The sequence below is a fragment of the Blastomyces gilchristii genome, assembly GCF_000003855.2.
Source record: "Blastomyces gilchristii SLH14081 genomic scaffold supercont1.19, whole genome shotgun sequence".
Classification (NCBI taxonomy): domain Eukaryota; kingdom Fungi; phylum Ascomycota; class Eurotiomycetes; order Onygenales; family Ajellomycetaceae; genus Blastomyces; species Blastomyces gilchristii.
Genome location: NW_003101664.1, coordinates 987,509 through 1,014,663, shown reverse-complemented (window position 1 = coordinate 1,014,663; position 27,155 = coordinate 987,509). Strand labels below are relative to the sequence as shown.

Here is a 27,155-nt window from a genome sequence, read left to right as displayed (position 1 = left end):
CTGGCCGAGTCGACATTCCTGTTACGTCATAGAGTGATGATGATGGTCAACGGTTTATGAGAGCTTTAAGAGGGCACATTGAAGCGATAGATATAGAAATAAAAAATAAAAAAATACCAACGAAAGAGTATCTAACCCCAGGCGCAGGCTGGGAATATCTTTCCTATTCTTATTTAAGCGCCTACGCAGCGTACATCCGCAAACAAGCCCGTAGCAAATTGACATTGGGGGGTGCGAGTTGAGTTGCTGGATATTCAGTAGAAATACGGATGAAAATCATATATATATATATATATATATATTCGCAATTTCCCTACCCAACTCTATAAATCAACAAAGGTAGTAGTTTACTGGGTGTTTCGCCTTTCCCTTCTTCCCGTTTGCGTTCGAAGCAACCTGACTGGCCCAAAACTGCCCTCCCTCAACGATATAGGCACATGCAGGAAACTATAACAATAATAGATAAGGTATACCGTGGAAATCCATACAAGGAGTGTAAAAGCGATGAAAAGGGAAAAGCTGGGCATAGGGAGGGCCCTATCAGCACAAGGAATTAAACAGTTAAACAGAAAAATGTGCTCGAAAAAAAGAAAAAAAAAAAAAAAAAAAAAAAAAGAGGGGAAAAAGAGATGCGATACGACGAGGGTATTCTTCTTCCTCTTCCTCATACAAACGAAAACCAGTTCTCACGACTCCTGCTCCCAATTCCTCGAAAAGACTTCATTCAGCGCCGCCTGGAAGGTGCGGCAGTTCATGTCGATGAGGCCCTTTTTATCCTTGGCGTCTGCGTTTTTAATCACGGAGACGAGACATAGGTACCTAATAATAATAATAACATACCACATATCAGCCCTTCTTCCCGGACTAAAAAAAACGTAAAATACAGAAAATGGGCACCATACTTATTCATCTCCATGAGATGGATCATACTTTTGTCATGCAAGACGACATGACTTTCCGCCTCAGGGATCTGCGTGCCCTTGGGTTTGCGCTCGGGGTGGTCCCACGAATACAACTCGCTCACATCGACGATGACGTCGATGTAGTCCGAGCACATTTCGTAACAGGCCATGTCTACGGGCCTTGTGTCGGATGCGATGTAGATCTTGCTCAGCACGTCGAAGAGGTACGTCTTCTCCATGCCGGAGTTGTTGGCGAGGATGTTGATGAGGTTTTCGAGGGTGGAGAGCTGCGGGATGAGTTTCTGAATCACTTTGCTGAAGGCTTCGAAGACGGAGTAGTCGTATATCGACGTGAGGTAGTAGTGCACGGCCGCATTCTCGTAGCCGGCGTCGCTGAGCTCATCTGAAATGAGCTGGACGATGTCGTGGAACGTGTCGGCACGGTATTCCTCGGATAGGCCGTCTACTTTGTGAATAAAGACTTCGATGTTGATGTGAGGGTAGTATTGTTGTACGAGGAGGATGGTTCGGTTTAGCCTTGAGACGGCTTCCAGGTAGTCATCTTGGGCATCAATAACCCATACCAATGCGCCCAGATTGCCGAAAATATCTTCCAGGTCGAAGGATGGCTCGAGATATTCCAACTGGCCAGGGAAATCCCAAACCTGGAAGTCCATGAAGGAGCTGTATCAGGTTAGCGAAACAACCCAACATCGGACAGAAATCGCAAAAAAAAAAAAAAAAAAAAAAAAAAAAAAAAAAAAAAAAAAAAAAAAAAACCCACTGGATCGAATCCTTTTGGATGCGAGTTGTCGATTCGAGGAATAGCGTTTCCGTCGGAGGCATTTTATGAAAGACGACGCTCGAGATGGAAGATTTGCCGCTCCTTGACTCGCTTCATCAGCAACTGCATTTGCGCACTCCGTCATCAATAAACATATATCCCCCCTCGGGGCACTCACCGACGTAGCCCCATCAGCAATAACCGCGGCTTCGTATCACGAAACTTGTTACTGGATACTTGCCCAGACCTAGCCTGCGCTTGCGACTGCGCCTGGGCGCTTGGAGGATGTGGATGATTCGAGCCCTGTAGATTTTCCTCGAGGCTTAGCTGTGCTCTGGTTCTGATAATAGGACGGCAGCCATGCAAAACTGAGCTGTCAGAATAGACAAATCGATCCTGTCCCGGATCGACGGGGCGAAAATGCGATGGGGGAATTCGCGACATGGTGAGAAGGGAAGGGGGCAGAGGTCAATAAATGACGGAGCGAAAAATGCGCGACAGATAAACAAAAAATCACATCATTGTCATGATGACTTCTTTCGCTTGCGCGAGCTTGGCTTTGAAGCTGAATCGTGTTTTTTTTCTTGATTCTTTTCGTTTTCTTTGTGGTCCTGTTTCGAGAAGACTCCCTGAACCGGTCCTTAGACGCAGGAGAGGTTCGTACACACCGGGGGCAGTTCCCCCGAAGGCGCAAAAATACCAAAGATATTTATTTATTGCTGGCGACACAAATTCCGCGAGAGATTCGTCCCGGGCCTAGCCATTATCGCAAGAGGAAAGCGGTGAAGCCCGGCAAGGGGGATCGCAATTGCTCTCTGGCGGGTATAGTTATAGCAGAGCAAAGAAAGGAGGGGTTTTCTTTGTGCGCAGAAACAGAGATGGGAAGAAGAAAGAGAAGGAAAGCCAACGGAAGACACCAAAAGGTAAAAATAAAATAAACCAACGGTTCAGGACCGTAGCACTAGAAAGTCAAAAAAAGTAAATCTGAGAAAGAAGGTTTTTCGTTTTTCTCGTGGATTTTGGGGCCGATTCAAAGGAAATAAAAAAAGCATATATCATCACTGATGCCTTGACAGGAAGGAAACCCGGATGTGTTTATTTTAACAATAATAAGCTGGTCTGGTCTGCAGAAGCCATTCTATAGGTGAAAGGAGGCGAACGGAGGATGGACATAGTGGATGATAATATAAATAGTTGTTATATGGGGGGGGGCTCGCACAATCAAACAATGGGTATGGTATATGGAAAAAGGCAAAAACAGAACGTAATCTCGGGGACATGGCGCGACGAGGGAAGAAGAGCAAAGATATAAAAGAAAAAGAAAAAAAAAAAAAGAAAAAAAAAAGTCCACTGCGGAGCGGATGGAAAGTAGGTAGGGTAGAGAGAGCGAAAAGGTGAGTGAAAATAGGCAAAAACAAGCGGGGTCATCATCATCATCATCATCTTACCTCCATGTTTTTGGTGGCCAGCAAGAAGACAAGATTCCAGATCAGTGGATTAATTGGTTAATTTGTATCTATGGGGCGGAGGGCTGGATACGTCCGTCTATTATGGTAATATATTTAATAAGAGCAGCAATTAAAAGAGTGAAAACTATATCTGTCCTCAGCCCGGAATAAATAGTTAAGTAGTTAACGTAGTGTAGTAGTAGTAGTAGTAGTAGTAGTTAGTTAATAAATAGTGTGGACGTCGTTGCGCGGAGGAATCGGCGGGCGAAAGAAAGAGATAGCAAGTATTTAGCCTATTTATACAATTGATTAATTAATTAATTAATTAATTAATTCATTCATTCATTCATTATTAAGGATCAAGTCCATCAGCACATACTTCTGCTTGATAAAGACAAAGACAGGGGATTACACGTATATATATATATGGGATATCTAGGAAGAATAGGTAGATAGATAAATAGATGAGGTGTCAATGGGTTGTTGTGTATAGATAGATAGATAGATACCTAGGTTGAGGATGGAGTTGTTTAAATAAGCTTGAGGTGAAGAAATGAAGAAATGAAGAGATGAAGAGATGAAGAGATGAAGAGATGAGAGTTGTCTGATATATGAAGAAGGAAAAGAAAGAGGAGGCTGGAAAATAGATAAATAAGTTATAAATATTGCAACCAACTAGTTAAATAATAGATAGTTACAGACTCGACTCTGAGATTCATCCAACCAACACAGAACACAGGAGATGATGATGATGATGATGAATGGATTGATGAGGTACAGAGTATAGAATTAGAGAGTTGATTCAGTGCAATTTAAATAAATAGCCCAATCAAAACCCATGTCAATATCATTATGCCTGTTAATTGCTGAAGCTTCTGATTTGCCATTTATTATTTATATTTATTTATCTAAATATCTTCATCTTTCTCAGTAGAATGAATAATAAATTAATAAACAGACAGCCAGCAACAAAAGGAAAGAAAGAAATCTCTCTGACCATTAGAGACAAGAAAAAACATAGTCAATTGAGCCATGGAGTAATAAATAATATAGAATTGTTGGTGATTTTCAAATAGCTAAATAGCTAGTTAACTAACTTAATTAATGAATATTCAAATATTTAACGTCATCGCCGAATCGCCAAACAAATATTTAGACTTCCACCTCAACCTCAACATCTCCAACAAACAACAAACAGCAGCAACAACAACAACAACAACAACAACAACAACACTCCTCTACGCTTTTCCCCCATCACCAACATACTACTAGATTGTCTATTCTCGCTCTCAATCCTGCAACATGACGTCCCTTGTCCCCCGCGAACCCTACTCCAAAGAGGAGCTGCACAAGCTCTATCCAGACGGCTTACAACTACAATTGGTCCAGGTGGTGAGTCTCCCTGTTCATCTATTTATTTAGACACCGCTAAAGCCAACAAAAAAAAAAAAAAGACTACTTACTGTATACTAACCTATATCTGTTTCTTCTCTCGAATAGTTTCTACGCCATGGTAATTCCTTTTCCCCTGCGCATGTTCTCTCAGTAAACATCTATCTCTCTCCCAAACTCCAAACTTTTCTATATATATTCACATTCGCATCCCTCCTTTCCTAGGTGAACGGACTCCGGTATCTTCTCGCTTTCAAAATGTACGCCTGCTACTCTCTCCCAAAAATACAAATCAATTCGCATCCTATTTATAATATTCATTCCCGTGGCTAATTGATAGCTTAAATAGACCGGCCTAGCTCCATGTAAATGTCTCCCACTCTATTCACATTCCAGTACTCCATAAATCCACTGATGCCCAGCCCACTCCACCAGTTTGGCCGTATTGCAATGCCGCACGGAAAATGACCCAAATTGCCGCCTCAAAGGAGGATCTGTCTAGCTGGGATAGTTTCCAATGGCGGAGGAGGATGGAGAGATTTGGAGAAAACGACCAGGCATTGATGGCAGTAGGCCCGGAAGGAGAAGCTGAAGGCATCTGGCAAGTCATGACCCCATCTATATCTTTGCAACGAATCCAAACCACTCAGTCAGGGCGCTTATACCTCGAAAAAATTAGTCTACCAGGAGAATTGACCGATGAAGGCCGCGAGTCCACCTATGCGCTGGGTCGGCGACTACGGCACCTGTACGTCGACCAGCTGGGCTTCATGCCCAAAATCAGGTCGAACACCGATGACATGTATCTCCGCACTACCCCGATCCCTCGAGCTCTCGAGTCGCTCCAGCAGACCTTTTGGGGAATGTACCCTCCCGACGCACGAACTGCAAACTTCCCTCTGCCTACCATCGTGGCCCGCTCCCCCGCAGACGAAACCCTCTATCCCAATGAAAGCAATTGCCACCGCTTCAGACAACTAGCCCGCCTTTTTGCCCAGAAGGCAGCAAACAAATGTATTTTGCACGCAATGCCATGCCTACCCCTGCTTATAGATTGATTGCTATATTATGTCTCGTAATAAAACCCAATTCAATAAGGATGCCAAGACTAACTTTCAAACTCCTGCCGCTTGGTGGTGAATTCTGGTTGATTTTTCAGGGAACGAAACTGAAGACATGGAATACCTTAACTCCCTCTGGTCTAAATGGATGCCCTCAAACTCTCCCCGAGTGGCAGTTGATTCCAGCCCTCGCCTGTCCGGTATCATGGACACAATCAATTCCACTCTAGGACATGGCCCTGGCACACGTCTCCCGGCAGAATTCTACGACTCCAAGGCCCGCGAATTAGGCGAAAAAATTGTCACAGATGAGTGGTTTGCTGGATACAACGAGAGCAACGAATACCGTAAACTAGGCATCGGCGCTCTCATGGGCGACATTGTCGATCGCATGGTCCATGCATCGGTTGATGGCGGCTGGCGACCAACCACAAACGGAACCGGCAACGGCAACGGGATCGTCAAATTCGCCCTAAGCGGCTGCCACGATACCACCATCGCCGCAATCCTGACTAGTCTGGGGACATTTGACGGCGGGAAGTGGCCGCCCTACACCTCCTCGATAGCAGTAGAGCTCTTCAAAGCCACCGCCCAACCCCACGGCCCCAGACCAGGCGATATCCTCGAAGAACTAAACGTCCCTGATCTAGAAAACTCAGCATCAAAAGCAAAACAAACCGGCCTGATGTCTAAGTTTTTCGGTGGCGAGTCATCGCCAGCACCTAGCTTCCCGCAGCCCTCCAAAATCGCACGCTCGGCCACATCAGATCTCCCCACCTCGCCACTACAAAAATACTACGTCCGCGTCCGCTACAATGACCAGCCCATGCGTATCCCCGGCTGCGCGGCAAAGCCCAGCAACCATCTCCCCGGCAACGACACGTTCTGCACGCTCGAGGCGTTCAAGAAGATCGCAGATAAATTCACCCCGCGCAACTGGCACCAGGAATGCGGGAACAATTTGGGCGGGGGGATGTATGTGGAGGGGAATGATCCTGCTGGGTATTGAGGTGATTTGATTTCCAACGGTATTTATTATAAATGCGTAGGACGAGATATATAAGTATTGAACTTGGGTATATGTAAGTTGAGAATTGTATATACGTAATAATAATTTATAAGGGTCTGAAAGGGGGTGAGGGAGCCTTTGCACAAAATTTTGGGATATTCAGAAAAATTTACAAGCGTCTAGGATGGCTGTTGTTGTTATTTCCTTTTGTTTTTTTCGTTCTCTTAAGAATAACTAACCATCTAGATAGATCCTGGTCAAATATTCTAGGACACACTCCACCCAAACTTATGAACCGAGAGAGTAGAATGCTTAATAAAAGCCTTATATCCTGATTGAAAGCCTCCGTACTTTTACATTCATACATGCACACCACCCACAAACCTCTCATAAGCATAACTATAAAAGCAGTAACGACAGCATATCGTAAGGTCATATCATATCGCATATCGCAAAAATCATCCAGTCGCCTCAGTCGCCTCTGTTTATGGGGCGTTCATTCTCCTCCCCTCCTGACCAACACCTCCTACACCTCCTACTCCCCCTCCTCATCCCCCAACGGCTTCCGGCCCACCACCACAGACACCGGCGTATACGAATGTATACTCTTATCCTTCACACTCGCGCGGAAATTCGCCAGGAGCACCTGCACCTCCTCCACATCCCACTTCATCACGCGCGTCAGCAGCGCCAACGCCCACCCCTCGCAGCCCTGCAGACACTCAAGCTGGTGATAGCGCCCGACCTGCTTGAGCGTCGGGTCCTTCGGCCACGGCCCCACCACCAGCTTAAACCGCGTCTCCTCCACCCCTGCAAACCCGGTGTCAACCATGACGTCGCGCTGGGTCTCGCTGATCGTCGTCGTCTTGCCCGTGCGCTCGCCGCACTCGCGGAACAGCCGGCCCCACTGGCGGAGGGTGTGTTTCTTGTCGTCTGGGATGGAGCCGTCGTCGCTCTCGACCCAGACGGAGGCGTTGCTTATTTCCAGATAGCCGCCGGGCTTGAGGCAGGTGAGGCACTGTTTCATGAAGGCGGTCCAGTCGGGGATGCAGCCGAAGAGGTCGCGGACGTGGATGTAGTCGAAGGTGTTGGCGGGAAAGGTCCAGGGGTACTCGGTTGCGTCGTCGACTTGGAATCTCAGGTTGGGGGGCACCCAGCCCGGCTGCGTGGGGGAGAGGTCTGTGCCGATTACCATGGCTTCCGGGTGTTGGTCGGCGAAGTCGATGGCCCAGATTCCTGCGGAGATATATGGTTAATAAATAAGTCGGGGGACATATTTCAGGGTGGGTTTTTTAGTTTGGAAGAACAAAAAAATCACCATACCCGTTCCTGTTCCGACGTCAAGTACTTTCTGTAGTTTTTACGGTGGTTTAGCTGCGAATCTTGGATGGAACGGCATAGTAGGGAGAACGGGTGGGTGGCAGCTACCTGGGGCTTGCTGATAGGCGCCAGATACAGTTTCTGCTCCTTGAGCAACATATATCCATGATGTGCAAGATCTAGGGCCTCCTGAGCGGTCTCGTCATTTGGTCCCCAATACGCCCCGGCTTTATATGCGTGATATCGACGCCCATGCTCCCTTTTTGTCGGTATTAGCATTGCCCTTTTTCTCCCCCGCTATTCTTTTGAGAGCTGGAGGGAGCATATAGTCAAGAGCGGGTGAAGCTTACACGCGATATTGATAGATCGAGGAGGCTATTGAGCTGGTCTCCGAACTATAGAATGGTAATTGGGTTAGTAAATAGTGAACATCCAAGGCTTTCCTCAATAATTGATTTTACTTAACATGCAACTAGCTGTGCAATGCAACAAGTATCATGGAATAGGGGGGGAAGGAGATAATTGTTTTAAGGGGAAAACCTGGATAAATAAAATAAATAAAAAACCTACACCTCATCCTCGAAGCTTTCGGCATCTTCCTCACTGTCATCGACAACGATGTGAAACGGGTCTTGAACCGGTTCAGCCATGATCTTGGAGTGGCAGATACAACTTCAGAGGCTTTTATACAGAACGAGGGACTCCGAATTTTGAAGCTCGGTGTGCTGCTGCAACAAAAACCGACATTAGCAAGATGTAAAATGTGTCCCAAAGCACTGGGTAGATAGAGATGTAACAGGAGATTCACGCCGACGTACCACAATTAGCAGAAAGAGGAAACCAGTGGAATGGGTGAATTAACGGATCAATCCGCCATTTTCCAATGCAGGGGGGGTTTGTGCGGCGCCTATGGATATATGTATATATGTATATACATATATATATACATGGCCCGCCAGGATCCGGAGGCTGCACACGAGGGGACATCAATCATCCTAGACAACCAGCCCGCCCGCACCATCTCATCCCATGTTCATGTCCCATCTTCATGTTGATGTCCCTGTTGATGTCCCTGTTCATGCCCCTGTTCATGCCCCTGTTCATGCCCCTGTCCATGCCGCTTGTTCTCTGCACAGGATTGCGCCGGTGATTGCGGCGGAGGATGGCCCGCGGCCCGTCTGACATGGATTGTTAAATGTTAACTAATGAGTATATTCTTCCGTTTCCTGTCACTTGCATATCGCTGGTAATAATTGCTTTTTCTTATTATGCTTCTGTTTCTTCTCTGAGGAACGGAATCTCTTCCTGTCAATTCCATGACTGAAGCTGGATTGTTCTGGACGCCATTTTCTTCGCGAGAACATCTCCGCTTCCCAGTGATGGCGCTAAATAAATAAAGAAATAAATAATCGCGCCAACAGCAGCATCCTTCGACTCCTCTAACCGCTTCAAGCTGTTATCCGTAGTCGGCTTCAGAAACCCTGCACAACATGCCATCCGTGGAGCAAGGCATTTTGCTTTTGCGAGCTGACGCTTACACGCACAGTGACAGGGAACTGTTCGGTTCGTATAGCCTATCGCCTACCGTTCTTTACATATTTACGCTGTAGTAGAGACCCATTAGCGTCGTCGCCGCTCGGAGTTATTCTCGCATTGGTGGGCTGGGAAGTTCTATATGCTTCTTAACTGACCATGCGCTCCACCTGCACAACGGCATCCGCAGCGCATAAATGGTGCCATTTGTCCCACAGTCTCGCTTTGTGGGGGCAGCATACGGTGTGGGTTGGAATATCCTAGTTCGAAAGCAAAGCAACTCGCGCTGCATGACTTAGTTTTCAAACGGCGGACTGGCGTAGGGCGCCGTCGAGGCTGCAGGCGGGCAAAGAGAGACGCCAGATGAGTATTTTGAAGGTTGGAGCTTGCTTTCAATCTCCAGCTTTGTGGAGGACGTGGAGAGTTCTTAACGGGGAATGCTTGACACCAGCCTCCATTTTGACTTCGCTCCTCAACACAAAAGAAAAACCCCCCTTGTAGGGAAAAATATAGCTAGGATACTCTGTAGTTACTGGTAAGTTAGTTAAAGAAGGCTTCTAGCAACTGTGTATATGCGCTAATTATATGATGCAGATATAAATACCGTCAACGGCGTCTCCTGGAATTGGGCCGGGGACAGGAGATATTTTCCAACAAGAGATGCAGCAATTCAGTCCTCTCATGCAATATATTTCACCGAAACTAGCTGCAGGGAACTTCGAGTTTCTTGAGACAGCAGAGAATACAACATACTGCAATCGCAATGCAGCTCCTATGCCATTGACGGAAGTGAGATGGGCCTCTACGCTAGGATATTGGACATGCATTATGCACCCAGAGCACATCATCATCCCTTGTTCCTGTTGAATTCATGAATTCCCTTAGAATTACCTTAGATTTCCACCTCTGAGGTACTCTTTGAGCCGCGAATTCTCTCCCTTCTTTCGGTTATTCCTCTCGCATAACTGCTCCCCATTCTCCTCTATTATCATCCTACCTACCATCTTCCTCAATTCCTCCTTCAATCTCCCATGACATTCATTTCTGCGTTCACTTCATATACCTTCCGAATAACAGATCCCATCGACTCGCTCCGTATCCATCAGGTCATTGTCCCGCAGGTATTGGAACATACATTCGATAGCCTCGTCAGGCAGACTGTTGAAATCGACTTTCGCTACTCCCATCTGGACCCCTCGATAGTAATCCTTTGGACGCCAACAGTTTATACATCAGCCGTGGCTTTTCCTTGGCTCATTCCACTGGGACTTTTCACATACGTATCCATTTTTGACCTCGCAGCGGAGATGCGTCAAGAAATCGCTCTGCTTGGGGAATGACAGTTCGCTGAACTTGTACTTCCAGGTCAAGTCTCATTTATTTCGTGACGGGCCCCTTTGTCTGCAGGGTCTGCTCGTCTTTCGGAGTTTCGGTGCTCTCGCGCTGAATTCGCCTAACTTAGCTTGATTAGGAGGAGTCATGGTAGACGTCTTACTGCCATTTTTGACGAGAACAGTGGCCTGCGTCTAACGCGCGCTGCTTGGCCAGAATTTCCTTTTTCTATCGCACGAGGAGCGAAACCCTTGTTCAGGCAGACATTTAAAAAGATGCACAAGATTTGGTTCAAGAAGCTGTTTGGTCGGGTCTTTTGACTGTGAGAGAGTGGTTTGAGAACGAGTTAAAGGTGAAGAAAAGTGAGAGAGAGATAATAACAACCATATCAAAACGATGCTAAATATTCTCAGCTAACTGACATAACACAAGCGAGCATACCAGTGGATTCAAACGATTCTTAACAATGGCAATGAATGAAACCGTCTCGGGCAGCCGTTCAGATCCCTTTTCATGTTGAAGTCGATGCCTTCGTCATTTCCCGCTCACTACGCGGGCTATAGGTACTACGATGTGATATACTCACTCATTTACTGATGTCACTGGCAATTGTCCCCTTGGTCGATTGTGTAACCAAACTTTGGCTGTCTCCCATGCGCAATCAAGGGGGAAAGGTTGGTGGTGATATTTAGGGGTGTCTGCAAAAATAATAAGCAACGCCCAATGCCCCCTGCTGTCGTCAGCCGATGAGTAGAGGAAACTCGATATACCCTAACCTTACTCTGCGACCAGATGGACAAATGGCCTCTGCTATTACTCCCTTCCTTTCCTTTCCTTTTTTTTTTTTTCATTTTGCTTCAAGCTCACAAGGTCGTTTTATCCTCTGGCCGATTCGCAAGCCATGCCATGCTCCTGGGCACGCACTCCGTTGGCAGGCAATGAGATCTATTTTAGGGCAGGTTTGTCGGTTTGCCAATTGTGTATTGGCAGAAATCAATATATCCGGTCATCATTAGGTTATAATTCAACAAAATTTAAATACTAAAGGGCGGATGAAACAGGAAATGCTCATGATCCTTGAACGTTTAGCTGTCCGGATAACAATATCCGTTACATCCACAACGCTAGCATTCAGCAGCTATTCTTGGGCGAGCCGGCTAAACCAGCACATTGCCCGCTGCGTCCTCCTATCCCATCTCCTGCACAGTCCAACCCATAATCGCGTGTCCCTTTCCGGGAACTTCACCCCAGGCAAATGGGACGGAGTCAATTAGCCTCCGCTGCCCGATCTGTTTGTGCATATTGCTTATCTGCTCTACCTCCTGGTCTGTCAGGGAAACCGGACGCAGGTTCTCGTCCATCCGGGCCCGCGAGGCCGAATGTGGAATGGGAACGATGCCACGCTTGACCAGCCAGGAAATTAAACATTATATCGAGATGCAAGCGAGGTCAAGGTTGGGTGGGAGTACATAGGCGAGGTATCGAAATAGAGACTCTTCGGTCCACCACCAAGAGGTCTATTGGTTTAGAGTAGGTGATAGGAATGGTTAGCAGATGTTCTTTTCTAACAAGAGTGCATGCGGATCATCCCACTCATAACGAAGTTATACCCCTCAAAGAAGGACGGGGATGGTCGAATGAAAAGGACGACCTACCCCCAAGAGATTACCCGAATCCCTCTTTCCAGACAATACGGAACGAGCTTCAAATTTGGATTGTATGGATGCACTTCAATAAGGTTAACCACCGGCTTAATCGTGCATTCTTTCAACAACACGTCCAGCGTCTTCTGTGAAAAGTTGCACACCCCAATACTCCTACACTCAGCGCCGACAAGTTTTTCCATCTTCTTATACGTCTCCACGAACGTGGGGCTTTCTTCAATGCTTCTCCATCGCCCGTCTTCGCCCGAAGCATTGGGCCAGTGCATGAGGAAGATATCAATATAACCGACACCTAGCCTCGCCAGGGACTCGCGTAACGAAGCCTTAGGGTCATGATGCTGGGTTTGCACGAGCTTGGTCACGACCGTCAATTCGGAGCGGGGTACACCTGAGGCTCGGATGGCCGCACCAAGAAGGTCCTCCGTGGCATACATTGGTGCAGTGTCTATATAACGGTATCCTGCAAGTATGGCCTGTTTGAGGATTTCGGTGACTTTGGGCCTATCTTCATCCGGGAAGATCATGCCATCTATTCGACATATTTCTTTCTTAGTTGATGCTCATTTTGCGTCATGTCTGCCACTGCGCGGATGGCCAGGGCTAACACTGCATTCCCCCAAAGCCAACGGCAGGAATCACGCTTCCTATATGTGAATAAGGGAGTTAGCATCAAGCTCTGGAGATTGTGCCTTCGCGCAGTCAACATACCATCGCTCAGTTTATAGGTCTTTGTGGTGACTGCGCGTTCTGCACTCATAGTTACGGCTTCGGCAGAAAATAGTTTTTGAGAACAGTATCTCACAGAACTCGGAGGGACAGCAGGGACAGCAGGGAGGACGATATTTAATTAGCCTAATGCCTTCTTCTACAGAAATGAATTTGATTCCAGGAGCGGGACATGGAGCTCAGACAAAGTGGTCAACCAGAGAGGAACCCCAAAACCGTACGCTCCCGGAACCATTATTTAAGAAGAAGGGAGCCTTCGCGTTCCCCTCCCCTCCTTCCAACTATCTCGCCATATTTCGAAAAGTGTAGCGCCGTTTCTAAACCCGGAAACATTCGGTGCTTTTCTCTTTCCCTAAACCCGCTAGCCGCTGGCCCAGCTATCGTTATCAATGTTGAATTCTGGGTTCCACCGCAAGAATGGGATTGGGTGTTTTTTGCAGGGGACTATTCAAGCTGAGTAAAATGTGTTTGAAGCCGCGTAGTTCTATAGAAATGGCTACTGATGCTGTTCTATTACCTCTACCTACCATCCTGACCTGTAGCAGTTAATAGATCCCGGAAGAGGAGTGGTACTGAGTTCATCGGGATTAAACAGCGATAAATACTTTGATCAGCTGGTATCAAAAATATGTACAGTACTGTACGCAGTACATGCATTTCACTGACTCGGTAGACTTAGCGGCGGAGATATAAACCTCTAGCCCTGTCGTCGATGGAGCGTATAATTGGACTGAGTAAGCAGCACAAAGTAACTACCAGTCATTAGCTCATTTTATTCAGCAACTGAAATCAGCGAATCCCGATCGTCGGTGATCTATCGGGAGCCTGAGATCAAGACCATGAATGGTCCGACCGCAGCGACTGTCGGTTCTCGGAGGCGGAAGGAAGGAAGTCAGATCAGATGCGAAGGTACACAGCACACGGATGTATGGAAGATATTATTAGTCTATAGCTAGGCCAGGCTTGTATAAATAAACTTCTATCGTACAGCGTCTCCTTGCATACGTGATGTGTCAAAATATAGGTTAAAAAAACAAAATCAAGAGAACAAAACAATAAGTAAAGAATAGCAAAGCCTCAAAAAAGTAACAGAAAAATAAAAATCTAAATGCCCATGGACCTCGGGGTCGAGAACCAGAGAACCCAGGCCGAAGAGACGGTGGGAACGAAAAGGAAAAACCCACAAGGCTAATCCCCCATACTCCCCGCAACCTTCTGCGGCGCATCCTCTCCATGTCCTCCATGATCAACTCTAGTAGTAGCACTAGAGGTAGAACTAGAACTAGACTGACGTTTACCGCGCCGTTTATCCTTATTCCCCTCTTCCTCCTTCATCCATCCTTTCTTCCACGGCTTCTGCTTCTCTTTGGCCCCATCGCCTGCACTAGCATCCGCACCCGCATCCGCCTCCGTATGCCTATTCTCTCTTTGCCTCCACCCGCCATAATGCGCCGCACGCGCAAGCCTAGAATCGTAGTACAGATTGTGAACAGGAACATAGCGCTGCGCACACAGCATATCGCCAACACGGACGCGGAGCAGGTCAAAGGCAACGATGACAGGAACGGGAACCCCGTCCAGCTGCATCATGGCCGGCGCCGGCCCGCTGCGAATCTGGTCTCTCCATCTAGAACCAGAGCCACGCCCATCACCATTGCCATAGTCACTGCCATTGTCATTGCCAAGGTCGTTCTTCGAAACAGGGACGTCTGGTGGATTATTTGCTCGCCACTCCCCGATATCATGCGGGCGCCTATTGGGCTGTGGGGATCCGGATTCGGAGCGCGCAGCGGGGGAGGAGGGAGAGCGGGAGGGAGAGCGGGAAGGAGAGCGGGAGGGAGAGCCGCAGTTGGAAGCATCCCAGATCTTCAAGCGCGGGACGGTGGGTTTGTGCGCGTACCGCTGACTGAAATGGGTAAGGATGACGTTGCGCGCGCGCATGCGTTCGGCGACCCGTAGTGCCTCGCCGCAGGTACTATGCCGCTTGGCCTTGGCGTCCCGCAGCATGTCATCTTCGAAGGTTGCCTCGTGGATCAGCACGGTTGAGTCAGCACCGATTCTGGCAAATTCGCGCGATGGGCGACAGTCGCCAGAGTAGGAGACTTTGAAGCCAGAGGGGAAAACGAACGACGTAGCCATAGCGCCATGGCAGTGCATGACAGGGACGGTGAGGAGGGAGCTGAGGCCCGTGGCTTGCTGGAGTTGAGTAGCGAAGGGTGACCGGTCGGGGTTGAAGGAGAGGTGAATTTTCACCGGGTTCCCATTTTCGTCGAGAATGGGTTGGCGGTCGCGGCTCAGATGGCTGTACTTGAAGTTATCCCCGAAGCTTGTGTCGGCTTCTACGGGCAGGAGTTTGTCGAAGCCGTAGTTCTCGATGCCGGAGTACTCGGCGAGCCATTCTATCATTTTCGCGTCGGAGGCGACAAAAAGTCTCTTTTCACTTAGTAGTTTCGTAAGATCGTACTCTGGTTCGGGTACGGGCGCTGTTGAAGACAGAGCTCCGTGCGTAACTTCATGCCAGGCCCGGATAACGGACACAGTCCCCAGATGATGGTCCGCGTGTAAGTGGCTTATCCATATCACTTTCAAATCGCGCAAGACCTCCCGCAACTCCTCCGGAGAGAACGCGCGCTGTAGCTGCCCAAGGGTATTTTCACCACAGTCAAATAAATAGTTCCCAACGCCAGGGACCCTGAGTAGTGTAGCAGAAACAGTGCGGTATTTCGACGGCAGGGAAGAGCCTGTTCCCAGCGTGATAATTTCTGCATCTTGGTTAGGGACATTCCGGCGCACGTTCTCTAGAAATTCCTGAAACTGAGGACTCTGGATATCCTGATTTGCCGCACGTGCTGCTCTCTTGACTCGGAAAGAAACATTATTCCTGATACCTTCCCCATCGAGAGGTTGATGAACGCCGCTGCTGTTGATCTGGAATTTCGGTTGCAACTCGACCCGTAAATTGGGACGTGCGGGTATGAACACCGACTTCAGTGGGTCCTTTGTTGATGAATCAGGAAGAGGTCCAGGTGTAAGGAACGTCTTCTGTGGGACCTCTTCATTATTATGGTGTGGCAAGTGGAAACGTTCATTGTCGATGAATGAGAAATGCGCAGTCTCTGTCGAACCTAAGGAAAACGCTAGGTAATTCGGACAGTAATCCGGAGAAGAGACGATGTGCTTGTACTGGGACATTTTAGACACGAATTCCTGTAAGAGGGGATGGCTACCAACACCTGGACCAAGGATCCAAATAAAGCTTGCAAGCCCTTTCATCACCTCTGGCGTAGTCCACTCAGGTCTATTGACAAGATTCTCCACGTAGTCAGGTGTGGGGATATCCACAAACGCAAGTCCTCCGCCGGGCTGAGATTCTCCAAGAACCATGTCAGGAGTGATTATCTTCCCATCCGAAGACTCCACGCTCTGGCCTGAGGTCAACTTGCCAAACTTGGGTCCCTTTTTGACCCCCAGAGCTATGGCTTTCGCCGGATTGAACTTCCCCCGTACATCATGATGTTGAATAATATAGGAAATAGATACGTCTGACGGGGTAGTGGGGGGTAGAGTCTGCGTCATCGCGCCAGGCCATGGCTTCCGAACCAAAACAGGAATATCAGGAACTGGCTGGGTGCCGTCAGGCACAGGCCCCGTATATGGTTCGAGCTTGTGAGTTTCCCGGTTGCGGACGAAGACTTTCGCGGGTAGCCGGACCTCAGGGAGGCGCATTTCCACCAGAGAATCGAGGCGCCAGTCCGAATTGAACATGTCAGACACCACTGCTTGGCAGACTATTTGGTCCTGCGCGCGTTTGTCGGAATCGCTGACATTCTTCCCTTCAGAACGTAGTTCATTAGCCGCAGCAGCACCCGCACCCTCCTGGAACTCATCCAGACTTCGCTTCCGGGCATTCTTCGTATCCTCAGCAGAACCAACAGGTGATCCACGAGAAGACGTCGGTGACACGGAGAGTGCCCATACCTTCAGATGCGAATCAGTCCATGTAGGTTTCGCCACGTTTCTCTCACATCCCTCTCCTTTCCCCTCCCCCTCCCTTCCCCCCTGCCCCTCCTCCTTCCCGACTGCAAACTCATTACTAAACTCATTAAACTCATTAATATAAACCGGCATCCCCGTTCTAAAAATGAACTTCCTCGCCGTCGCCACCGTCCGCGTCAAATTCGGCCCGCCATGGATAGCCAGCTTCCCCCTCAGGTCGAAGCCCTCAGCAAGCCGCCTATTGCTCTCCTCAAGCAACTCTATACGGTCCCGGTAGTACTGCCACTGTTCCCGATTCTCCGTCTGCTCCGCCAGCCTCTTCAACCGTAGGGTTTTCGCTTGACGCACCTCCCTCTGCGACCAAGCAGAGGTATTCACTGACTCAGCAAGCGTCAAAATGATCCCGAGCAGCCCGCCATTGTTCGTCCACGACGTCCTCCCGGACATGAAAATGTCCGTCACATACGAAAGCCGGATGTTGCGGTGGTTGCAGGCCCGCTGCAGGCCCTCAGGTATATGCCCGAAGAGATAACGCTTGTCATCGAAGTGGATGATTAGGGACGTGCCCGGCGTATCTGCCGTGGGCGTGGTGATGAACTCACAGAAGAATATCATCGGATGGTGGCCGCTGGCTTTGGAGTCGAAGGCGCGCGTACCGGGGTAGAGGGAGATGTTATCGGGATCGTAGAAGAGATACCGATCCCAATGAACGCCGCCTAGTTTATAGGGATCGAGTTTCGGGGCGAGGAAGATGGGGAGTTCGAGGGTTGGCTCCCTGGGGAAATCTGAGGTTCTGTATGGAAGCTCGTTGGGCGTTGTGCGCCGGGCGTTGGCGTTGAAATGGCGGGATTTACCAGGGGGCTTGTATTTCAGGAGGCATGAATACGGTGCTGGAACGGGGAACAAGGAAGTTCTGCGAATTGCATTCGTCAGAAGCGTTCCAGCGGCACGGAGGGACGCCAATTTGCCAGAATTTTCCCGGTCAGGCCGACGGATGTCGACCAGCTAGCGATATACGGAGTATGAGGGTGTAAGCTCCCAAACAAGTTAACGACCACTTGTTAAGAACATAAAAGGAAGTACTATAGAATATAAGGTGTGTGGCTTAGGAAGACGGCATCACTCCGTATAAATCAAGTAAAAGGAAAGCAAAAAGCCCACGTTCTTCCGAATAGTTAATGGACTGCGTATGTTGAATGTTGCTTGTCGTTTATCGGAGCCAACTTTTTTTTTTTTTTTATCTGGAGGCGGGTTGTGAGTCAGATCTGACTAAGCACCAGCTCATCACGCTTAACTAGGCCCTTGGAAGATTGATACAACCAGGTCGCAACATATATCCATCCATATTAGTGCCATTGTATTATATTCCGAACAGTTTTTCATCCTCATTCATGTTATAAGATATAGTTATGTGTATATATCTCCACCTATTTACGTGTTTGAGTTGAAAAGGCAGGAAGGAAAATCACGAAAATAGGAAACAAACATAGATCAGGAAATAAAAAGGAAACCTTGGACAAAGGAAATCGCCCCGGCGAGCGAACGAAGGCCGGCGGGTGGCAATTAGGTCAGCGTTTGACATAGATGAGAGAACTTGGGGGCAGAAGTCAATTGGGCATATGCAAAATATATATGTATTTAGTAGGAAAATTGGAAAAAAAAGAGCAACTCTGAACTCCTTCCAAACAGCCCCTTAATAACCGAAATATAACAACGACATAATAAAGAAAGGAAAAGAAAAAAAAGAACAAAAGAAAAAACACAACAGGGCGAGGGAAAAGTATAGCCCATTTCTATAGCTCCAACAAGACAAGTAAGAAAAGAAAAAAGAGTTAAGGTAGCCTAGCCAAGTAAGAAAAGAAAAAAGAGTTAAGGTAGCCTAGCGGCTTGCTTCGCACATTCATTCTGCATTTAGCAGACAAAAATATGGGGGGACAATTGAGCTACAGAGAGGTCAAATTTCTTATAGAAATAAACTAGTCAAAACACGCTAAAGGGAAACAACAGAAGCAGAGAAGACTGGTCTGATAGCAAGCCAGTGAGGAAAAAAGGGGATGTCGTCAGATTGGCGCAATGAAGAACAGTAAGGTAACGTTTATCAAATTCTGTCGCTACAGGTGGGTGGGAATTCAATAAGAATTTTTCTGTTGCTTCATCTAACCTGACGCTGAATCGCCGACCACCGTGTCATCAAGGTGTGCAGTTACCAACGAGACGCGTTGGTATGCATCCTCTATGCTCGCACACAGTTGGTCAAAGCGTACCATCGTCGCTGTGCTGACACCGATATAGGCAGTAGATCCTGCTTGTTCTTGCTGCTTAGGGAAGCTCTCATCGTCAACGACAAGATCGATTCGGGTAAACAATTTTTCCGGCGTGATGCCACCAAACGTATCTTCGAATGTCAGCGTCGGTGCTATTGCTGGAGAGCTAGTGCTCTTTGGCTGATCGTAGAACAGGGCGAGAGATGGATCCGACTCATCGATTTCCATCTCAGTATTTGGCTTCATACTCTCCATTCCCTCTTTTTCGGCCGAATCATTAACCGCTGGGAGTGGTGGTCTTTCAATCGACGGCATTTGTTCTTTACTTTCCTCGGATGAGGAGAGGGGCCCGACAGAATTGGATGATTTGCCCGACAAAATAGCACTATCGAGATTAGGGCCTTCGGGGACGTCCATTACAGCGAAGACTGGTGTATTGTTATAGCTTATGTCGATGCCGGTATTCCAGGCGGGGGTATTCATGTCCATCCCTGCGAAATCAACTGCTTGCTCGGGAACCATGGCCAAGCCGAGTTGGTTATTCTGCATTTGGATATCTGCAGAAACGTGAGACGGATTGGGGTCCTTCGGGGCCTGCTGCTGTTGTTGCTGTGGTGGTGGCTGCATTGCAGTCTGCTGTTGCCCGGGCTGGGGAGAAGGTAGACCATTTATAGACATGTCGTTCAGAAATGATGCGAAGTGCGGAGACGACAGGAGCATGCGTGTGAGATCCATGAGACGAGCATTTTCTTCCGCCAACGCACGGTTCTGAAGGCGAAGATCATTTGCCTCGTTGGTCTTGGAGGCTACTTCTCCTTCAAGCTGGCCGATATATTCTGTTTCCAAGTCGTTAGATGAAATATTTCACTAACAAAAGTGCAATTGAGGGGTCTTACCTTTGCGTCTGGATCTGAATGCCCGAGCAGAGACCTTATTTCGCAATTGACGGCGTTCCTTGCTGCTGAGTTTCTTGCCTTCCTCACTGGCCAAAAGGCGTTCATCCTCATCCATTTCATCCTCGTCCTTCTTCGGTTTTGAGATATGTGAAACATTCTGGGGCTTGGAATCTTCCTCATTCACGGCAGTAGTAGTCACGCTGCTCTGTCTCATCTGGTGCAGAAGACGGGAAATTCGCTCTTCAACGACAGGATCGCTGGAACGACTGGCCTTGTTTTGGGGCTTCGATGCTTGGCGAGCATGTTGTTGTTGTTGTTGCTGCTGCTGCTGCTGCTGCTGTTGCTGTTGCTGATTCTGTTGCTGATTCTGTTGCTGCTGTTGACGGATCATCTCCTGCTGTCTCTGATGTTGGGCAGCCTTAGCCATCGCAGCCTGCTGTTGATGCATTCCAGGATACATGCGTCCCACTTGGTTCGGTTGGGTGAGCGTCGATAATTCGTGACCACCCAGGGCATTGGGGTCCACAAACTGGGCTTTATTAGTTGCAGTAGTAAACTGCGGACTAAACATGAAATCAGTTGGCGTATCAGGCTCCAAATCGAGACCAATACCGGAATTCCTGAATGATGGCATAGTTGGCAGAGGCGAGGAACCAAAGTTAACGATCTCTTGAGTGGGGTTTATAAGGGCCTCGGACGGCATGAGGAAATTATGTTGATTCCCAAACCCCAAATCCATTCCCACATTCCGGTTAATAGCCATTGTGTTGGCTAACCCGCCTGGAGGGAGGCCAGTCTGCTGTTTGTAGGAATCATATTCATGGCTTGGACCCGAGAAAAAAACTTGGGACGACGATTGCTGGCTCGTGGTGGTAGTGTTACTGTTGGATGAAAAGTTCGGACCTGCCGTAGGAGTTGACACAGGGCTCGTGTTCATCGTAGTTTTAGCTCTGGATGAAGCGGGGGAAAGTGATGGAGAAGGGTAGATTGACTGGTCATAGTTGATAAAAGAGTCGATATCATTTGGATCGACACAACTGTTCACGTGGGAGAGAGGGGAGAGGGACGACGAAGTTGAGGAAGACGGCTGCAATTCTCCCGTAGTAGCCATGACGAAGAAGGGGTGGCAAAGAAAAGGAGGGTATGTGAGCGTGCGAGACGGTCTCAGCGGACGATATAGGGGAAAGGGGATAGTTCGACCCGAATCTAGCGGAAGGACACCTCGAGAAGGGGTTAGGGCTATGGAGGGGGGGAATTGACCTTCGCAATGGGGGAAAATATCGAAGGGAAATATCGAAGGGCGGGAGACAACTCGAGAAGAATTGGGTTGTTGGTATAGCAGAGATATCAAAATGAATGGCGGGTTCGATGTTGAGTGGGTGATGGATAGATGTGTCGTTGTCGGGGTGGTTTGATGGCAGGTGGTTGATGGGACGAGATGAGGTTTCACGATGATGATCGATGGTGGAAGTTCTGGAAGGCGTGCGTGCTTACATACTCCGTACACAGTGACCCGTCTGTATCGGTGGGGAATGGTACAGTGTACCTGTTACACGTAATGTATAGTACATGTACATGTACATTATGACATTACACACACACACACACACTGTCTCAGACACGGCGCCGGGCTGTTTCGGGCTAAGCGAACAGCGAGGGGCCTTATTAGAGGCTGAGCCAGCCAGTCTGTGCTGGGACACGCGTCCTCTTGGCATGTAATTATGCTTCGTATTCTGCGTATTCTTACGACTCCGAATCCGTGGACAATACGGGAGAATAATACCAACACCACCTCATTTCACAGGCATCTCATTACTGATGGTTCTACGAAACTATTCTATATCAATTCATTCACCAATAAACCTCCAGGTTATCCTGCCTCCCGTTTGGTCAAAAACTTCGATAACGGCCACCACCCACCGGTGTTTATAACTTTATCTGGCTGCGCTTCCCCTCGCCATTATTATATTATTATTGAACCAAGGAAAACGTGCTGGAGCCATCCATTATTCCCATCTCTCTCTCCACTTTCCCTGATCCAGGCTGGATGCAACTTGCAAGTGTACCCTCCTAGCCCTCATCCTATCTTGGCATTCTAGCCTACCAATAATAGGCCGTCACGGTCTCGCAAGGCACTAACCACCGTTGGGGCCTTACGCTGAACTTGTGTAGGCCTTACCTGGGCGGGTTCTTAACCCTAAGATCAGTTAGAATTAGCGCCCGGGATCCCCCGGGTGGACACCTTACGCTTGACGATGATTCGCTATAGCGCACCCCGGGGCCCCCGGTACCGTTTTATTGTTGAACAGCGGAAACTGTGGTTAAAAAAAAAAGGGAAGGCCGCCAATAGGGGCCCCGTGGTGCCACCACTGGCCCACCAGTGCCTGCTGAGTCAGTCCTGACTTCCTTGCCGCTACTCTGTACTGTACTGTACTGTTCTCTTTGGATTTTTTGATTTTTTTTTAACTGTTATTGAATTACTGTCTATTGCTAATATTAATGAGAGAACTAATCTTGTAATCTATTTTTATTACATTTTTGAAGAAATTGGCAGCGACAGAGTGCTCCAAATCCAATGCTACTTCAGTCACAATGTCTCATATTCTATCCCTCTCTGGCGGCGAGGCACAATTAGCGTGGTTTTTAGTGTGTATTTTAGCGTATTAAATACACGAAAACTACTAGATTATATGACAGATTGACTGTATTGGCATGTTCTAGTGTAATTTATGTAATTTATTTGATCTTACCCTAATTGAGATATAGAAACTCTAGCTTTTTATCAGTTACATACAACAAGTATGTACAGCACAATCAGATCTTGATCTTGAAGCTCTATTTTTATTCTTAATTACTGTCTTTTGTTTACACTGATATTAGACACAAGCTTGAGTAAATAACAGAGAAATTTGACAATGATTTAAAGCTGAATTTGATATGTAAAAAGTAGAGAATTTAAAAACTTGAAGAGTTGATAATAGAGTAATATGAAACAGAATCATGAAATAGAGTAGTGTCAGTCAGACTCAGTCTCAGTGTCAGTAGTTAGTAATCAATTGATGAATAATAATATAAGCATTGACAATAACATAATTGATAATTCAGTATAGAATTGCCAATCAGATGCAATTAATTAGAATTTGAGTCTTATAGAAAGCTCTATACTGATTTGCGAGATCAATCTCATTCACATTGAAGAATTGGAAATCACCTGCAGAAGCCATATATGATATTTCTCTCTCAAGAAACTAGGGCTAGAACTAGAGAGAGAAAGAGGAGAGGAGAAGCGCATTCACAGTGAATATGAAGATGAATCAAGATGATGGATGGGAAAGTTGACAGCAAGAGCATGTTTACTATTTAGAGCATGAATCTGTATCAACAAATCAGATTGTATAGAATTTAGTATGACTGTATGAGAAATTATTGATTGGTACTTCTGAACTAACAGCTTAGTTGTTCCATATTTCACATCTTGATGCCTCAGCCATCTGTTGCCTGTAACTTATGTGGTGACCATGATCCGCCTTCGACTGTGTACCGATCTGCCAGCTCGCATTCTCCACCATGTCTGCAAGTCATCCACAGCCTGCTACTCCCAGTGAGTTTGCTACTGCTGAAAACATACAGTTCAACATTGTTAATCTGATACAGCACTGAGTCCAAACCATCAAATTTTTTTTTCGTTTTACCCGTGGCCGATTCATTCAAAATGAAGCTCATGAAATGGCGCAGATGATACGTCCACTTTGATGTTGAGATGTAAGCTCATGTCGGGGCGGCGGCTGCTGGTGTCCACTGTTAATCCTGCCTCAACATCGAGAAGTACCCTGATGGCATGGACTGTACATGTACATTACAGAGTACAATAATACTGCCAGTGGAGTAGCGACAATGGAATTGTACTTGCCCATTCTCACCCCCACTATTGAGTCCCTGTTGATTTATTGTGAATAGGTGCGAAGCATATGCAAAACTCGTTCTCAAGATTTATCCATGGAACTTGGAGACCAAACTCCGTGGTGCAGAGTATATCATTATGGTCCCGGCGTGCTGCTAGATTGGAAATTGGGGACCGCCTCACAGTAGTAAAAACTTTTGCTCAATGCTAAGAAGCATGGATGTCTGTTCCATTCAATCACTTTGATTGGTCTGTACTTTGCTCAAGATGTTCAATGCATTTAGACATCAAAGCATGTCTTACAAAAAAGAGAAGGTCACATATTGGATGAGAGGTTTACCATCGGGCCATCCACAGGCAGAGAGAATGTTGATAATGGGAGAAGTACTGTTGAATATGACCGTGGAACCATGTAAGTCCCTTCCTTCATTATGAGTTGTAAAACTCTCAAACTAAGAGAACATAGAGTCAACAGTGATAGAGTGTATCTTACAGTCATAAGCTGTTGCAAGATCGCCTGTGTGAAACACTCTCAAATTTGCCCAAATCACCAATTGCACTGCAGGGACATACCAGCCCACAAGAACAAGAAAACTCAAAGCTCTAGAGAGCTATCTCACCATGATCAAATATCTCTGTCCAGTTGATCAATCTATAACATGATCATGTCTCTGGCACAGTGATCTCCACATGAAAATATGGTTGGTTGGGTGAGAGGACAAATGTGATATTCAACATCCTAGTGTAGAGGCCTGTTAACTCTTGATTCATTCTCATTTTAGTTGGATTTAGGTCCCTCCGGGTTGTTGGGCTGGCCAAGGCCACCACCCTGCAACATGGGATGGGAGATGTATCCCTGCTATCCCTGCTGCTCTGAGCCACGCCGGCTCCTAGCCGATTGGACCGCGTCAAGTTCCAACGAGGAACGCTTCTCAAGAACATGAGAGGAAAAGAGAAGAAGGGGGCTGTGCTACTCTCCTCGCCGAAACTTTGACCAGGCTTGTGTTCCAGCTGTCAGAGGGTGGCTGCCCGCCTCTTTCTCCAACTGGCTACATTTGCTCTGCCAGCGAGTGAGACCGCTTTGGCATAACTACGGAGTACTACTGTACAGCGTAAAATGATCGTGTCATGCTTTAAAATAGAAACAGAAATAAACCCGACGCTAAACCAGTGCTGCCAAGCCGCTCTCCGGCACTTCAAAGCTGTCAAATATTTGCCCCTTTGGGCGATGGTGAAATCGTCTACTGCGTGTACATGTACATGTACTTGGTTTATCCGCTTACCATTATTGTGCGCCTCTCTCGTTGTCTTTTCCTGCATCCTCTGGCGCTGACAACCAAGGCGTGACGACTTCGGCCGAAGCGAAGGTAATCAGGCATCAGCATTTCAGCGGATGCGCTACGGCGAAAAGTCATCCAGAACGACGAATAATTGAAGACTGCTGCGGCCAACGTCCAGGCCAAAACTGCCTGTCCATGGGCTCTGTCTTTCGGGAAGATCAATCCATCCATAAAGATCTCACCCTGTCTCATGCGCATCCACCCCCAGGGCCCAATTGATTTTCTTCAGCTAACTTGGTACCTATCAGCAACAGCGCATTATTTCGGAAATACTCATGCCCCTCCACCTTCTCTCAAGCAAACTCTCCGTGCGGCTTTTGATGCGAGAAAACTATAGCCTATCATAGTAGATGCAGGACGTTTATGTGTATTACATGCATCGCTCGCTGGACGCTGCGTAAGGAGACATGATAATTAATCTCCGGCAGATAACAAGGCCAAATCCCAATTCACCACGGAGAAGCATCCTCTACCCTCCTTTCCTACTTGTACACGTACATTTACATGTCCCGTACATACATACATGTAGATGCATGGGCATGGGCAGGAGTAGTTTTGAACAATCCAACCCAAAAAACCGTCCACGAAACCCTTGTGCTCAGCCACTATGAAAATATAGCTAGAAGCAAGCCACACGCCTTTCTTCACAGTTGTCTAAGACAACAGCAACCGATGATATTGACATACAGCGAAGAAATTCCCTTGGGGACTCCTTCTATGTGTTGTTGCTCACCCTCTCTATATCCGAAATATTATTAATTCTATTCTATTTCTCTCTATTCAATAACTACAGATCATGGCTGGCAACATGAATTCAACAACGCGCTCATTGCGGAGTAACACAATAATTCCATCAGAAGAGCCGTCTGTCCAGCAACTGTTGAACAACATCCGGAGAGTAATTTTAGAATCTAAGGATCAGGGCCTGACTTTTTCGGATATTCCCTCTGCCGCTGGACTTCAACTTGCCACCTCGTTTTCAAAGATCCAGACATCGAAAGGGCTCTTCCTCGGTAAATTTGATAAGTTTTTCACTGACTGTTATAACAGTTGTAGTTTACACTATACACTTCTTTAATTTGAAATATATTTTTTGAAGAATGATGCTGTCACAGAATCCGAGTGGCCGTGCCAACGCTTCTATACAAGGGAGCGAGATTATCGAAGATTGCAGCGCTGAGATATTTATATATCCGCTGAATCCCTATGCCCGTTTGAAACGTTATATGGGCATCAAGATTTGAGGATGGGAATAACTCAAGCTTCTGACACAGTTCTATATAGCTCTCACATTCTGAGAGCCAACGATCCGTTCTGAATATATCAAGACTTACTTGTTCCTGCATAGAAACCTTCATACTACTTCTTAATTCTACCATATATATGTAGCATCCAGGTTGGTTGACCAGTTATCCTAAGCAACTCAGCGCCGCCATGTTACAGTATGTGTAACATCCGAGCTACAGTACTAGGTAAAACAATCAGATAACACTCTTCAGTCTTTTGAATGTCATTAACGGTCTCTTATCATGCAATAGGATAATGTAGGCTACTGGGGCAAAAGAGCTCAGTCACCACCAGCGCACT

The 27,155-nt window shown here is 47.2% G+C and overlaps 7 protein-coding genes across 9 annotated transcripts; 2 read left to right on the top strand and 5 right to left on the bottom strand.

Annotated features, from left to right (window-relative positions):
• Nucleotides 1-5: 5 nt before the first annotated feature.
• Nucleotides 6-3,031, bottom strand: BDBG_07588 (small monomeric GTPase). Its single transcript, XM_031723164.1, has 4 exons — nt 1,865-3,031; nt 1,687-1,788; nt 903-1,586; nt 6-819 (listed from the first exon to the last, which is right to left on the bottom strand). Exons 1-4 carry the CDS (start codon nt 2,128-2,130, stop codon nt 687-689), a joined length of 1,185 nt encoding a protein of 394 aa, XP_031580266.1. The 5' UTR covers nt 2,131-3,031; the 3' UTR covers nt 6-686.
• A 1,004-nt stretch (nt 3,032-4,035) lies between these two features.
• Nucleotides 4,036-8,533, top strand: BDBG_07587. Of its 2 annotated transcripts, none has more exons than XM_031723162.1 (8): nt 4,036-4,191; nt 4,291-4,526; nt 4,635-4,647; nt 4,752-4,786; nt 4,876-4,891; nt 4,962-5,127; nt 5,206-5,540; nt 5,686-8,533. In XM_031723162.1, the coding sequence occupies exons 2-8, from the start codon at nt 4,437-4,439 to the stop codon at nt 6,594-6,596; spliced, it is 1,566 nt and encodes a 521-aa protein (XP_031580264.1). In that variant the 5' UTR covers nt 4,036-4,191; nt 4,291-4,436; the 3' UTR covers nt 6,597-8,533. The 2 variants fall into 2 exon arrangements, with proteins under 2 accessions (XP_031580264.1, XP_031580265.1); XM_031723163.1 differs by having other exon boundaries at nt 4,090-4,171; nt 5,686-8,483.
• BDBG_07586 (UMTA protein) lies at nt 6,684-9,892 on the bottom strand. Its single transcript, XM_002622138.2, has 7 exons — nt 9,608-9,892; nt 8,735-9,520; nt 8,487-8,644; nt 8,267-8,311; nt 8,025-8,175; nt 7,920-7,947; nt 6,684-7,832 (listed from the first exon to the last, which is right to left on the bottom strand). The coding sequence occupies exons 3-7, from the start codon at nt 8,564-8,566 to the stop codon at nt 7,132-7,134; spliced, it is 1,005 nt and encodes a 334-aa protein (XP_002622184.1). The 5' UTR covers nt 8,567-8,644; nt 8,735-9,520; nt 9,608-9,892; the 3' UTR covers nt 6,684-7,131.
• A 1,782-nt stretch (nt 9,893-11,674) lies between these two features.
• BDBG_07584 (alcohol dehydrogenase) lies at nt 11,675-13,271 on the bottom strand. Its single transcript, XM_031723161.1, has 3 exons — nt 13,154-13,271; nt 12,437-13,089; nt 11,675-12,298 (listed from the first exon to the last, which is right to left on the bottom strand). The coding sequence occupies exons 2-3, from the start codon at nt 12,967-12,969 to the stop codon at nt 12,202-12,204; spliced, it is 630 nt and encodes a 209-aa protein (XP_031580263.1). The 5' UTR covers nt 12,970-13,089; nt 13,154-13,271; the 3' UTR covers nt 11,675-12,201.
• Nucleotides 13,272-14,359: 1,088 nt separating this feature from the next.
• BDBG_07583 (tRNA processing endoribonuclease Trz1) lies at nt 14,360-18,452 on the bottom strand (the record flags this gene model as incomplete). The annotated part of the gene is made up of 2 exons (XM_031723160.1): nt 14,360-18,172; nt 18,438-18,452. The coding sequence occupies 2 exons, from the start codon at nt 18,450-18,452 to the stop codon at nt 14,360-14,362; spliced, it is 3,828 nt and encodes a 1,275-aa protein (XP_031580262.1).
• Nucleotides 18,453-19,323: 871 nt separating this feature from the next.
• BDBG_07582 (uncharacterized protein) lies at nt 19,324-21,438 on the bottom strand (the record flags this gene model as incomplete). The annotated part of the gene is made up of 2 exons (XM_002622134.2): nt 19,324-20,267; nt 20,328-21,438. 2 exons carry the CDS (start codon nt 21,436-21,438, stop codon nt 19,324-19,326), a joined length of 2,055 nt encoding a protein of 684 aa, XP_002622180.2.
• A 1,958-nt stretch (nt 21,439-23,396) lies between these two features.
• Nucleotides 23,397-27,047, top strand: BDBG_07580. 2 transcript variants are annotated; one of them, XM_031723158.1, is made up of 3 exons: nt 23,397-23,928; nt 23,982-24,229; nt 24,285-27,047. In XM_031723158.1, the coding sequence occupies exon 3, from the start codon at nt 26,365-26,367 to the stop codon at nt 26,644-26,646; it is 282 nt and encodes a 93-aa protein (XP_031580260.1). In that variant the 5' UTR covers nt 23,397-23,928; nt 23,982-24,229; nt 24,285-26,364; the 3' UTR covers nt 26,647-27,047. The 2 variants fall into 2 exon arrangements, with proteins under 2 accessions (XP_031580260.1, XP_031580261.1); XM_031723159.1 differs by having other exon boundaries at nt 23,822-24,229; nt 24,285-24,640; nt 24,695-27,047.
• The last annotated feature ends 108 nt before the right edge of the window (nt 27,048-27,155 follow it).

Coding starts and splice junctions, on each gene's coding strand:
- BDBG_07588 (XM_031723164.1), bottom strand. CDS start 2,130: ATGTCGCGAATTCCCCCATCGCATTTTCGCCCCGTCGATCCGGGACAG. Junction 1,789..1,864: donor TTGCTGATGGGGCTACGTCG/GTGAGTGCCCCG, acceptor AAGCGAGTCAAG/GAGCGGCAAATCTTCCATCT. Junction 1,587..1,686: donor ATCCAAAAGGATTCGATCCA/GTGGGTTTTTTT, acceptor AACCTGATACAG/CTCCTTCATGGACTTCCAGG.
- BDBG_07587 (XM_031723162.1), top strand. CDS start 4,437: ATGACGTCCCTTGTCCCCCGCGAACCCTACTCCAAAGAGGAGCTGCAC. Junction 5,128..5,205: donor GGAGAAGCTGAAGGCATCTG/GCAAGTCATGAC, acceptor CGAAAAAATTAG/TCTACCAGGAGAATTGACCG. Junction 5,541..5,685: donor CCAGAAGGCAGCAAACAAAT/GTATTTTGCACG, acceptor TTGATTTTTCAG/GGAACGAAACTGAAGACATG.
- BDBG_07586 (XM_002622138.2), bottom strand. CDS start 8,566: ATGGCTGAACCGGTTCAAGACCCGTTTCACATCGTTGTCGATGACAGT. Junction 8,176..8,266: donor TCGATCTATCAATATCGCGT/GTAAGCTTCACC, acceptor ACCGACAAAAAG/GGAGCATGGGCGTCGATATC. Junction 7,833..7,919: donor TGACGTCGGAACAGGAACGG/GTATGGTGATTT, acceptor ATATCTCCGCAG/GAATCTGGGCCATCGACTTC.
- BDBG_07584 (XM_031723161.1), bottom strand. CDS start 12,969: ATGATCTTCCCGGATGAAGATAGGCCCAAAGTCACCGAAATCCTCAAA. Junction 12,299..12,436: donor ATTCGGGTAATCTCTTGGGG/GTAGGTCGTCCT, acceptor CTAAACCAATAG/ACCTCTTGGTGGTGGACCGA.
- BDBG_07580 (XM_031723158.1), top strand. CDS start 26,365: ATGGCTGGCAACATGAATTCAACAACGCGCTCATTGCGGAGTAACACA.